This window comes from Heloderma suspectum, chromosome 3 (assembly GCF_057233095.1).
Source record: "Heloderma suspectum isolate Gila_16-S chromosome 3, 16-S_ref, whole genome shotgun sequence".
Taxonomy (NCBI): Eukaryota; Metazoa; Chordata; class Lepidosauria; order Squamata; family Helodermatidae; genus Heloderma; species Heloderma suspectum.
Window position 1 is genome coordinate 51,128,944 of NC_139460.1, and position 13,162 is coordinate 51,142,105.

General features: G+C 41.8%; 1 protein-coding gene across 1 annotated transcript in view; it reads right to left on the reverse strand.

Moving 5' to 3' along the window:
* Positions 1-13,162, reverse strand: part of ABI3BP (ABI family member 3 binding protein) — a 213,764-nt gene that overhangs the window by 120,742 nt on the left and 79,860 nt on the right. Inside the window, exons 7-10 of the mRNA XM_084843209.1 lie at positions 6,386-6,437; positions 2,703-2,774; positions 1,936-2,025; positions 26-103 (exon numbers count right to left, since the gene is read on the reverse strand). Of these exons, the coding sequence (XP_084699335.1) occupies positions 26-103; positions 1,936-2,025; positions 2,703-2,774; positions 6,386-6,437 (292 nt within the window). The remainder of the gene's footprint in view (positions 1-25; positions 104-1,935; positions 2,026-2,702; positions 2,775-6,385; positions 6,438-13,162) is intronic.

Here is a 13,162-nt window from a genome sequence, read left to right on the forward strand (position 1 = left end):
TCACTAGAAGCAGAAAAATAATCACCAGGCTGAGACTGTGGAGAAATTTCTCGTACTTCAGCTGTCTTGGATTCTGAAGGCCATTCTTGAGTTTCATTCTTAGCTATATAAGGCAAAAAGAAGGATTTAACAAACACAGGGGACTTGTGTTGTAAAATACAAGTAACTATCCACGATGGCTGCAAAGAACGTGACAAGAAGCAAAGGTTTTAAATTATTGAAAAGTAAGTTCTCATGTCTTCCTTTTTCCTAATGATACTACTATAACTACTCTAAACACTGTTGTGGCACCTAGTCTCATGAGTGGAGACAACTGAACAACCCTTCCTAACCACATCAGAACTTTGACAAGGATAATACACCTACATCATAAGTATGTTTCATACAAGCTAAGCACATCTAGACATAGTAATGGGGAAAATGAAAAACACAATGTTTAATTGTGCAGCGCAAGCATTAACAAATGGAGTTGGAACACCACATACGACCACAAATTTCAGTCAACTGGACTTCATCTGCATATTGTTACTTTTAAATTCCTCATTAAGTGGCAACTTGTCAGCTCTGGAGCCTAAGCAGAAGAAGTAGTTTTTCCACATAATGTCACAATGTGTTTTGAAATGTAGGATAATTAACTCATAACATACTGATTTACAACAAGTCTGCCTTCTGTCTCTGGCCCTGTTTTGAAAATAATTCTGTTGTACAGTTTGAAAGCAAGTTATCTACATAATACAGGCATGCGCTCCCAATGGGTGCGGCATCCATTCAGCGAGGATTTCACAGGCTCAGCAGAATCCTGTTTTCCACCCTCCACTCACCTACTGTTATTCACAGGGAGCACTGAGGGGTCATTACAGTGAATGGGAGATCTGTGTACATCTTTCATATCAGTGCAAGTTACTTGTGCCCTGGGGCCAATTTAAATGGAAATGGGATGAGAAGCACTTTCTGGTTATATCTGGTTTTTCATGAAATCTCTTTAGTCTGTCAGTGGCACACAAAGCAAGAAAAGTGGAGTGAGCACTAAGTGATAAACTCACTACATGTTGAGCTTATTGGAATCCTCTGTGTGGATGCCCAATAAATGGTACAGTGTCTTAGCAGAGTTTAAGAGACAAACATGTACATTTTGACAAAATTATGAAGACAGAAGTGAGTCAAGCAACAGCCCTCAGAAGCTGAACTCACTGCTTCACATTTGCAATACATAACTTAATAAATATGTGAACCTTAGTTCTGGAGCTACATTAAGGAGATGCTTAAGTGCTCAGAGGAGGAGGAGCTGTTCCTCTGTAGCATGACTGGGCCTCAAAACAGAGATGCAGCCATGCTCATCTGTATTAATCAGGCAAGGAATGACTCACCTCTCCTTAGAACTAGCAGGAAAACCTGAACCAAGGGCTAGCCCCAGCTTATGCACTTGAATAAAACTTAGATAAGAACTTCCTCGGTTTCTTGTAGGAACCCACTAGAGAGATATAGCAGCTCCACCTCATTAGAGAAGATGGGTGACTCACAAGCCCCTGATCTTTCCATGCTAATGCATAATCTCTCTCTCTCTCTCTGTGTATTTTTGTTTTGTAAAATAAAATCACATGCTCAAGACAAATAAACATCTGCATTAGTCCTACATAAGTTTTGACCAGCAAGCCAACCATAAGACATTAGCTATATATGGTAGTATCATGGGCTATATATAGGTATATGTATATGTATAAGTATATGTATATTTATATTTTTATATATTTATATTTATATTTTCCATATTTGCTGCTTGCCAGGCACTACTAATCACAGACATTATCAAACATGTGGCAGTCCATAATACATAGCTGGTGGGCTGCCCAGCAGCTTCTCAGAAACTGGGCAGGCCTGATCTATATGCTCAGCTTGAAATCCCTGCATGAACAATATAACCTTGATTCTGCTTACCCAATGTTTTCTTTTTTTTTTCAGATATATCCAGTGTCAAGGGAGGAGGCAGTTCGTGTGGAATTCCACTTTCTGGAATGATAACGTGCACTACATAGAAAGGTAAATGAGCCATTCATTTATAGTTGTTGTTTAATTTGAAGGTTGCAGTTAGAGACTAATATAAAGGATTAGTGGTGGGGATAGATTAATTAGAAGAAATGGAGGTAGAAATCATAGTGAAGGTACTAGTTTATCATGTAAGCATGGAAAATTCAGTTTTTTCATGATAGCACTATTCGCAAATAATTGTTTAAAAACAGGCCACCTCAATAGCCCTAATCAGGTTTTCTTTAGGGAAAACATTTTTACTTGCTTGCAGGAGATGTCAGAATCTTGAACTAAAAGTTTGTCCCTGCTTACCGATAATAATAATTTAGCATTTTATAGTATTTATTGTGTATATATTACCTGTATGCATATTTTAATGGTTTTTTATCCTGTATGCTGCCTTGACTGGGTTTTACCCTTAAAAGTGGCCAAAATAATAATAATAATAATAATTATTATTATTATTATTATTATTATTTTACCAGCGAGATTGTCATTAACATTTACTGATAATTTTATCTATAAGGATGTATCTTTTCCATTCTCTAAGGTACAATACTAGTAAGTAAGATTCATAGCAGCTCATTATATCCATTCAAAGGAAAGAGAACTCCAAAAGGCAAGTGTTGAAAGTAAAAGACAGAGCATCTATCAGGAATAATGAACTTCTTCATCACCTTGTATTGCTCCTGCTAAAGGAGACTTCTGTGGGATTTTAGACTGTGTCCGATGTGTGATATTTTGAAGTACTGTGAAAAGAAGAATGGAACTTTTAGAAATCAGTAGGCTTGTTGCCATGTAATAAGCATGTATCTGAGAGCAACTGTATTTGAAATGACTGCTCTTGAACAGTCTCATTACCTACATTGCCCCCAAGCTGGTGCAAAATTACAAATCAAGTCTTCTCTCACACTATCAGGACTTATACCAATATAAAGCCAGTTCCAATCAGTGAGATGTATCATCATCATCATCATCATCATCATCATCACAGTGCCATCAAGTTACATTAGCAAAGAGACAGATGTACAGGTCAATAAGGGACAGAACTGAGACCTTTAGATTGGACAGTAAAGAGATCATGGGTGATTTTAGTGAATATAGCTTCAGCAGAAGCCAGAGTGTAGGGATTAGGGATGTACGAAACCCCGCTTACCTGGCTCCGCCGGGTTCCGCTGGGGGAGGGAGGCGCTCCGTCCCTCCCCCCAGAATCCTCGCTGGGGGGGAGGCGCTCTGCGCCTCCCCCCGGAATCCTGGCCGGCCAGCTCCGCTCCACGGGGATTCTGCAGAGCCGCCGGCCAGCTCCGCCAGCAGCCAGACATCCGGCCGCTGGCTAGCACAGACGCAAATGGCGGCGGCTGTAGCCGCCGTCATTTGCGGACGCGCTTTTTTTTTTTTTTACCCAGACATGATAGGCTATGTCTTTATGTAGCCTATCACGAATGGGGGGGGGGAAGACTGCAAATGGCGGCGGCGGCCGGTCGGAAGACCAGCCGCTGCCACCGAAGCCGCCGCTGGAGCTGCCGTCGTCCGGAACATCCGCCCCAGGTAAGTCTCGTTCCGGGGGGGATCTGTGGGGGGGGGTGGCAGGCCGTTCTGCTATGGAGTTCGGGGGGCCGAATGCACTGGCATTTGGCCTCACTGAGATCTCTAGCAGAATTCTCTGACATCCCTAGTAGGGATGAAAATAAGGGTTAGAAAAGAAAACGGAAAAATAGCAGGGGCAAACAGCATGTGTCAGAAGTTTAGAGATAATGGGAAAATGAAGATTGAACTGCCACCCCTTGGTCCGTTCCGCCCCTCCAGCTGCCACTGGAGGGAGAGAGTGAGACAAAGGAGGGGTTTCTGAGGATGGGGAAAATGGTTAGGGATGTCAGAGAATTCCACCACGGATCTCGGTGAGGCCGAATGCCAGTGCATTCGGCCCCCCGAAATCTGTGGTGGAATGGCCTGCCACCCCCCGCCACCCCGCAGATCCCCCCCGGGATGAGACTTACCTGGGGTGGATGTTCCGGGCAGCGGCGGCGGCTGTGGCAGCTGGTCTTCCGACCGGCTGCCACCGCCGCCATTTGCAGTCTGGAGGTGGTTGTTGTTGTTGTTTTTACAGAGATGTGATAGGCTACGTAAAGATTTACGTAGCCTATTACGGCTGGGTTTAAAAAAAAAACGTGTACGCAAATGCGTTCCTTATTTTTCACCGTCTTAGTCTACATAAATATTTACGTAGGCTAAAACGGTGAAAAATAAGGAACACAAATGGCGGCAGCTGTAGCCGCCGCCATTTGTGTACGCAGTTTTTTTGTTTTTTGTTTTTACCCAGAGCCCTCCGCGGCTCGACATTCGGCTGACCTGGGCCTGACCGGCTCTGCTCTGCGGAGCCGCCGCGGAGCACAGCCGGCTGTCGAGGATTCCAGGGGGGAGGAACGGATCGCCTCCCCCCCGGTCGAGGATTCCGGGGGGAGGGACAGAACGCCTCCCCCCCCACCATGAACATAATCCGCAGAAAGGTAAGTGACTTTCGTACATCCCTAAAAATGGTAGCGTATTTGAATGTAGTAGGGAAAGAACAAGAGGAGACAGACAGGTTTATGATGTGGTAGTGGTCTAATGACAGAGGAGATGACAACCAGGTATCAAGAGTGGATAGTGCCAAGGAGATACGTGGGCTTCTTAAGTGAAGGCATAAGTGTCGCCATCTCCATCAAGAGATAATGGAGAGTGGGAGGAACAAATGATTGATGGAGGTGGTGGGTTCATCAAAAGGAGGGTTACAGTGAAGTTGTTAGGCAGAGGGATTAAAACAATTAAGTTCAGTTTTTTCATTAAAGGAGACAGAATTCTATGCAGAAAGTGAGGAGGTGGATAGGACTTAGCAGAACATACAAAGTAGAGAAGAAACATAGTTGATTATTAGATAGGGCACAGATTGACATGGTGTAGTAACGCTGCTTGGCCAGAAAGATGATGGAGGAGAAGGAGGAGGCAGCCATGAATTTAAAATGGACAATGTCATCTAAGTCTTTTTGTTTTGTCCAAAGGTAGTTAGCAGCATGAAATAATGAATGGAGATTGCAGAGGGCTGATTCACGGCCAGGATTAGTAGGGGAGGCCAGTGTCATCAAGCTGCTTTGGGTGTCCTTTTTGGCAGAAAGGTGGGACATAAATTTAAATAAAATGAATAAATTAACATGCATTTCATTATTTGAAAGAATGAGGACAGAGCACTTCTGTGTTGGTGAGTTGGATGAATGGATGAGACTCATTGAAAATAATAAACATATTATTATGGGATTGTTATCTGATTGCTGCAAAGAAACCTTGGGTATGGACATGAGAGGCTTAGCTGGAGTCCGAATAATTGTGTGGAGGTCCTTAATGGTTAGCAGCCAAGTTTCCAGGCTTATATTTTGCTTGGGAAATTACAGATAAAATGGCCCACAATGACTAGGAAACAGCTGGAGACACTTCTGGAACATGATCTCTCCAATGATGCCTCCTCGCAGAGGAAACCAAACTCAGGTAGCACCGCTTCCCTGGAACTTCTCACCATCAGGAAGCTGCATGCAAGGATGTGAATCATGTTGTAAGATCCTTCCAACTAAATCTGGGTATACCTATCTAAGACTCAACCTTACGTTTTCTGCAAGAGATCTCCAGGCCTCTGAAATACTGTTGGACATATGGAAAACTGAGTTCTTATGGTCTAGCCATACAAAATGCTACCCTTTTTGATCAAGTGGTAAACAGTCTCCCTACTGGGAGAGAAATAACAAATTTGAATATAAAACAGAGCTTCTCTTCAAATTCTACTTAACAAGAGGACCACAAATTCCTGTGAACTACTGAGAGCTGATATAGATGAACACTGATTCATGGTAGCTTTGTTTGCAAAGAGGCTCCACAGAGGCAGTTGTGTGAAACGGTTGCTATGCACAGGACAGTATTATTTTGCATGCATCTATAAAACCTTCTATTTTGTGCAGCCAAAGGAGATAAGCTGGGCTGCTTGTGCCTACAGGATATGGACAAGGACTCCTCTTTTATTGCCAAACTGTTGAAAAAATACGATGAATTCAGTCTAAGCTTTATTCTTTCCTTTTCTACAGGGATGAGAAGCTGTGCTATATGACTTGATCAGGACAAGTTTGGTCTTGCATCTGAGGGGAATTCACTAATGAATAATGCTAATGAACTTGCTTAAGGAGTGAGATCTGAGGAGTTTTCCACCATTCTATAACATAATCCTTTGTTCCAGCCTTCCTATCAAAAACTAGTGAAGCTGCACTCACACAATTTTTTCATGCACAAAGAAATGCTTTCCATTCTATGATTATCAAGCATAAGAAGTCACACAAATTACCTTGTTTGATTACTGTAATTGGAATTCGAGCTTTTGAGTCACTTGGTATAAACTGAAGAAGGGAAAAACATTATATAAGAATAGGGATCTATTCCATAATATTATTTCTTTTTTCTTGATAAAGCAAAAATACAGTTCTTTATGTCTAAAACTCACTTGTCCCAAAAGAAGACAGAGCTTTGAGCTGCATGGAAAAATAGCACTACTGCTTCAGTTTAATCTAGCTAGACAGCATTTTCTCTCTCTTGTTTGTGTCAAAGTAAATGTATTACTTCATAAATACATGTCATACATGCCCACCCTGGCTGCTGAAGGCAGCCACTGATCGCTGAAGCCGTCAGTGTATTAGTCACATGCTGGAAGGCCATAAAAAGAGCAGATCAGCAAGCCACAAAAAACTTTTGATGTGAACTTCACACACAAGTATCACCTCCCATTTTAGATAAGGCAGAAGGATAGATGGTTACTTTGAAGTTTTAAGCACACTGAGAGAACATTCCAGGGTGTCATCTTTAATTTGTTTTTCATAACCTCGCACTCTAAGTACTGTCTGGCAGCTGGTATACCACAATGCCCCAGCCATGACGTTGTTCTGCGGCATTGTGGGAAATTTGAATGGCAGTTAACACATCTACCAAGCACTGGTAGGATTGCTCCTCAGAGAGCTGTTGCCCGCTGCCACCACATAAGCCCAGCAAGCCCACCAACAAAGGAGGGTGCCACCAGAGGATACTTTGCCCAGGGCCCCCTCAAACCTGGAACCAGTCGTGTAATATCAAAATCTTGGATGTCTATGCCTGCATTAAGGTTAACTGGTATAAGTAACAACAAAGAGTCCCGTGGCATCTTAAAGACTAACAAATATATTACGTCATGAGATTTCATAGCCAAAATTAAACTTCATCAGATGCCAGGGCATAGCTATTCTAACACAGCTATTCTTCTGGGATTTGACAATCAGACACATTGTAGATATGAACTGAGCACATAAGGACAGAATTTTCTTTTATAATCATAGGAGAGCACAGCCAAATTCATCTCTTCAGGTGATACATCTGAAGAGCAATTAAACAGAAATGTCTGAGTAGATGTTTAATAAGAAATTGTTAAATGAAATAATTAGGATTGTTGTTCATCCTGGAAATAACCTGGGGTTGTAGATCTACTTATGCATTTAGGTGAACACATGTGGACTTAAAGGCAGGGGCAGGAAGGGTGAGCATGTCAGTCCCACCCCCAACATCCCAGTATGCACCAGTACAAAGGTCTAAAGTGGGATTCTAAGTGCATTCGCTGACCACGCTTAGACTCCTCCACATGATCAGAAATCCTGATAAAGTCAGGTTCCTGAAAGTGGAGAAAATTCTAAGTGTTTTCAGCTGAACACACTTAGAATCCCTCTTCTGACCTTTGCGCCAAATTCACCCAAACGCATGAATTCTAGTGTTTCAACCAATCACGCAAAAAACCTGGAGCAGCTTTTTTGATTGACATGAACACTCTCTGCTACCCCTCCCCCAAGATAACGCTTATGGGGGTAGTGGGGAGAACTGTCGGGGGACAGCAGTGATGAGGTGAGCTTATGTCTCAATCAAACTGGGGCTACTTTATTTGAGCAATTGCCTCATGTCTAGAAACAATAGGAAGTGAGCTTGAAAGAGAGATCAGAAGAATTCTAATACCAATTTGCACAATTGCTATGATATTATTCCCCCCACCCCCACCACACTCCAAATTAGCTTGTATACCACCAGTAGGGAAGTATGGATTTTGTTAAATCTGTTTTGTCTGTGTTTCATGGATTGTTCCATCATTCACTCATTGATGGAATCAGCTTTTTTTTACCAGAATTTCATTGTGCATGCGCTAAGTTGCATTAGCGCTAATTTGCACTAATTTGCACTTATGCACTTGCACGGATTGGCATTAATTAATGCTAATTAGTACAAATCCCCCCCCCAAGTGAAAAACCAGTCCGCAACTCCATATGTCTTGAAAAAAGCTGCTCTGCTGTGGAATCTTCAGGTCACATTCATAGAAATTCAAACTCATTTGAATCTCTTGCAGATTTCTCCAACATCAGACTAAAATATTTGGAAGGTGGTAATTCTGGTAACTGCATACCACTGAAAATAATGACAATTAGGAATAATTCATCATATAGAACAACAGGAAATGTCAGGGTGGGGAGTCACCCCTCCTTAATTTAAAAATAGGTGGCACTGCCAGGTTCAATTCCAGAAGAATCAGGTGGAATCTACACATAGCAGTTATACCGTTATCATACCGTTATCATAACTTTTGGGGCCCACTGATGTCATGTGTACCAATAGTTATGATAACGGTATGATAACGGTATAACTGCTATGTGTAGATTCAGCCTCAGGTTTTCTAATATGATTTCAAATAAGCCTAGAATAGTAAGCCTCTGGTACAGCATGTGAGTAAAATTGCCTCTTGTAGTAGAACTTGGCAGAAATTCCACAAGAATCTAATGTAATTATTTGAGGTCAACAAACATATGGACAGAGGTGATTCAGCTGATCTACTACGTCTGGAATTTCAGTAACTTTGGTCAAAGTCAAAAAGGCTTTCAGAAAAGCTAAATAGTTATGGTATGAAACAGTAGGTCCTATAACAAGTTAGAAAATGATGAAAGTACAGGAAAGAAAATAATTTATGCTACACTCCCCTCCCCACAATAAAATGGTATGTGCATAGTTGCAGCAGAAAATAAGCATACACACACACACACATTAACCAAACATCTACTCAAAAGAAGCAATAATCTTGGCATTGTTTACTCCACCTCTTCTATGAGTCTCAGCTGGTAGTTAAATATTTCTTTCAAGATTCTTAGTACAAAAAGGCTGGAAGCTGCTCCCCTTTTTAGTTTACTTATCTAATTTCCTCCAAAAGGGGCAGCCAGTTCTTCTGACATAATCTAACATCACACTTGGCAGTCCTACGGATCGTGCACAAGCCTAGCTTTAGACGCCTTGTGGCCTTGGTTCTAAAAATTATCACACTCCTCCCGAAGCTGCAAGTTATGTTGTGTAACTAGTCTACCTACAATACATGGCACAACAAAATCATGATCTCACTGATGTTCAGAGGACACTGAAAATGTATGTATGTATGTATGTATGTATTTCATGTCTACACCACCCAATAGCTGAAGCTCTCTGAAATGAAATGAAATAAACATGATCATCACATATACAGGATATATTATGAGGTATCATAACTGATATGGACAGCTTTACTGATTAAAGCAAGGTTTGTTAAGGGACTTTTCCAGAGAAGAAACAAGAGAAACAAAGGACCTAGAGTACTATTGCAATCACTGTGCCATAACTTTATATGAGACAGAGAAATGGGAAATAAATGGAACTGAGTATTCCAAGATCAATTATACAACTAGTGCCAGAAACCAGATACACTGACTCCTGATTTTATGCCTAATATGCAACTACCATGCACACTTACTTGGAAGTAAGCCCACTTGAACTCAGTGGGGCTTACTTCTAATAGACATGTATAGGATTCAACAGTTAACCAATTTCACCTGGTTTACAAAAATATAAAAGAGATGTAAGTAGCAATATGGTTTTTAGCAGATGATATTTCCTTTTTTCTGACTTTTGGGAAAGTTCCCAAAGAAACGTACAGCCATTTTAAAGACGAGGAGTATAAGAACATAAGAAGTACCTTGTTTGATCAGATCAAAGGCTGACCCAGTCCAGCATTCTGTTCCCATAGTGGCCAACAAGAAGCCTATAGGAAGCCCACAAGCAGGACCTGGACAAAATAGTATCCTCCCATTCATATTCCTGGGTAGCTGACTTTCAGATTCTGCCTCTAATGCTGGAGGTAAATATAACCTTCATGACTAGTAGCCATTGACAGTCTTATCCCCTGTGAATTTGTCTAATCCCCTTTAAAGCCATCCAAGCTGGTGGCCATTACTACATCTTATGGTAGCAAATTCCATAGTTTAATTATGCACTGTGTGAAGAAATGCTTCCTTTTGTCTGTCCTGAATCTCCCACCATTCAGTTTCATTTGATGACCCCGGGTTCTTCTGTTGTGAGAAAGGGAGAAAAAAAGCTCCCTTTTCACTTTCTCCAGACCATGTATAATTGTGTACACCTCTATCATGTCTCCATGTCCTTGCCTTTTTTTAAACTACAAAGCCCCATACATTGTAACTTTTCTTTATGAAGGAGTTGCTCTAGCCCTCTAATCATTTTGGTTGCCCTTTTTCTGCACCATTTCCAGCTCTACAATATCCTTTTTGAGGTGTGGTAACGAGAACTGTAACACAGGATTCCAAGTGTGGTCTTACCATAGATTTATATAAAGGCATTAAGGCATTTTATTTACAATTCCTTTCCTAATGATCCCCAACATGAAATTTGCCTTTTCCCCCCTTTCTTTTTTACAGCAGCAGCACACAGGCCAATCTTTTCATTGAGTTATGCACCATAACATCAAGATCCCTTTCCTGGTCAGCCACTATAGCTCAGACCCCATCAGCATATGTGTGAAATTAGTAAAAAAAATTGTCCCATTGTGCATACACTTGCTTACATTGAACTCCATTTGCCATTATAAAGCTCATTCCCAATTGGAAGAGATCGTTTTTGAACTCTTTGCTATTGCTTTTTATTTTAACCACCCCAAATAATTTGGTATCAGCAAACCTGACCATCTCACCGTTCTCTCCCAAGTCTAGATAATTTATGAACGAATTAAAAATCACAGGTCCCAGTATAGATCCCTGGGGGACCCTACCATTTACATCCCTCCATTGCAAGAACTGTCATTTATTCCTACTCTCTGCTTTCTGATCTTTAACCAGTTACTGATCCATAAGAGGGCCTGTCCTCTTATTTCATGACTGCTACATTTGCTCAGGAGTCTTTGGTGAGGGACTTTGTAAAAAGCCTTTTGGAAGTCCAAGTAAACTATGCCTACTGAATCATCCCATCTACTTGTTGACATCTCTTTTTAGTCATGCTGGATTCCATTTGACTGGCCAAATCTTTGAAAAATCCAGGAGTCTAAAGATCCTGCTCTCTTAGTAAGAGAATCAAGCAAGGACTCCAGCTTGCAGCTTGGGATTATACAACTGTTGTATCAGCAAGCCAGCTCCAGACACTCCTGGATGAGACCAATTATCTGGAACCATTTCAGTCAGGGTTCAGGCCTGGTTTTGGCACAGAAACAGCTTTATGATTACCTATGTTGGGAGAAAGACAGGGGGAATGTGACCTTGTTGACTCCCCTTGATCTCTCAGTGGCTTTCGATACCATCGACCACGGTATCCTCCTGGGACGACTGTCCCGAGTTGGGAGTGGGAGGCACTGCACTGATTCTCCAGTATGGGGTTCGACAGTGGTCAGTTTTGTCACCCATGCTGTTCAACATCTACATGAAACCATTGAGTGTGGTCATCCAGAGTTTTGGAATGCATTGTCATCAGTATGTTGATGACACACAGCTCTATTTCTCCTTTTCATCTTCTTCAGGTGAAGCTGTGGATGTGCTGAATCAGTGCCTCGCTGCGACAATGGATTGGATGAGGGCTAATAAACTGAAGCTCAATCCAGACAAGAGATGCTGTTGGAGGGTGGTTCTGCTGACTGGATGGAGGGTGTTCAACCTGTTTTGGATGGAAATGCACTCCTCTTGAAGGAGCAGGTCCATAGCTTGGGGGTCCTCCTGGAATCATCTTTGTCACTTGAGGCTCAGGTGGCCTCAGTGGCATGGAGTGCCTTCTACCAACTTTGGTTGGTGGCCCAGCTACACCCCCATCTGGACAGAGATAATCTGGCTTCAGTTGTCTATTCTCTGGTAACCTCCAAGCTAGATTATTGCAATATGCTCTATGTGGGGCTGCCTTTGAAGATGGTTCACAAGCTGCAGTTCATGCAAAATGCAGTGGCCAGATTGATAACTGGGCCTAGAAGGCTCCACATGTAAGACCGACTCTGGCCCGCTTGCACTGTCTCCCTATATGCTTCTGAGCTCAATTCAAGGTGCTGGTTTCAACCTATAAAGCCCTACACAGCTTGGGACCACAATACCTGATGGCACGCTTCTCCTGAAAGGAACCAACCCATACACTACGCTCTGCCCCTAAGGTCCTCCTACAGGTGCCTCCTCTGAGGGAAGCTCAGAAGGTGGCAACGAGAGAGAGGGCCTTTTCAGTGATGGCTCCCCTTCTGTGGAATGATCTCCCCAAGGAGGTCCGCCTGGCACCAACATTATTATCTTTTCGGTGTCAGGTTATGACCTATCTCTTTTCCCAGGCATTTGGCAGTACATGAGTTTTAATCAGTCCTGAATGTGTCTTTAGTTATGACTGACAGTTCAAAGTTGTTTTTAGTTATATATTGTTTGTGTATATTGTCTGTGTGCTTTTATGTAAATGGTTTTTAAACTTTGTATATTGTATTTTAATGTTTTAACTTCTGTAAACCGCCCAGAGAGCGGTTATGTGGCAGTATAGAAATGTAATAGAATCATCATCATAATCATCATCATCAAGTGGAAATGGAATATATCTTTTGACAAGGTTTTTCTCCACCTATTCCATGCTCTGGGTTTATGGAGGAAAAACAACAACCCAGAACCATTCCAAATGTTGATATGTATTTTTACTATTTTCTGGGAGACCTGCTATTTCTGGCTTGGAAGAAGGGTGAGAGAGAGCAAAATTATTATGAAAAGAGTTATTTTATGTATAGTATAATAGTTATTATTTATTT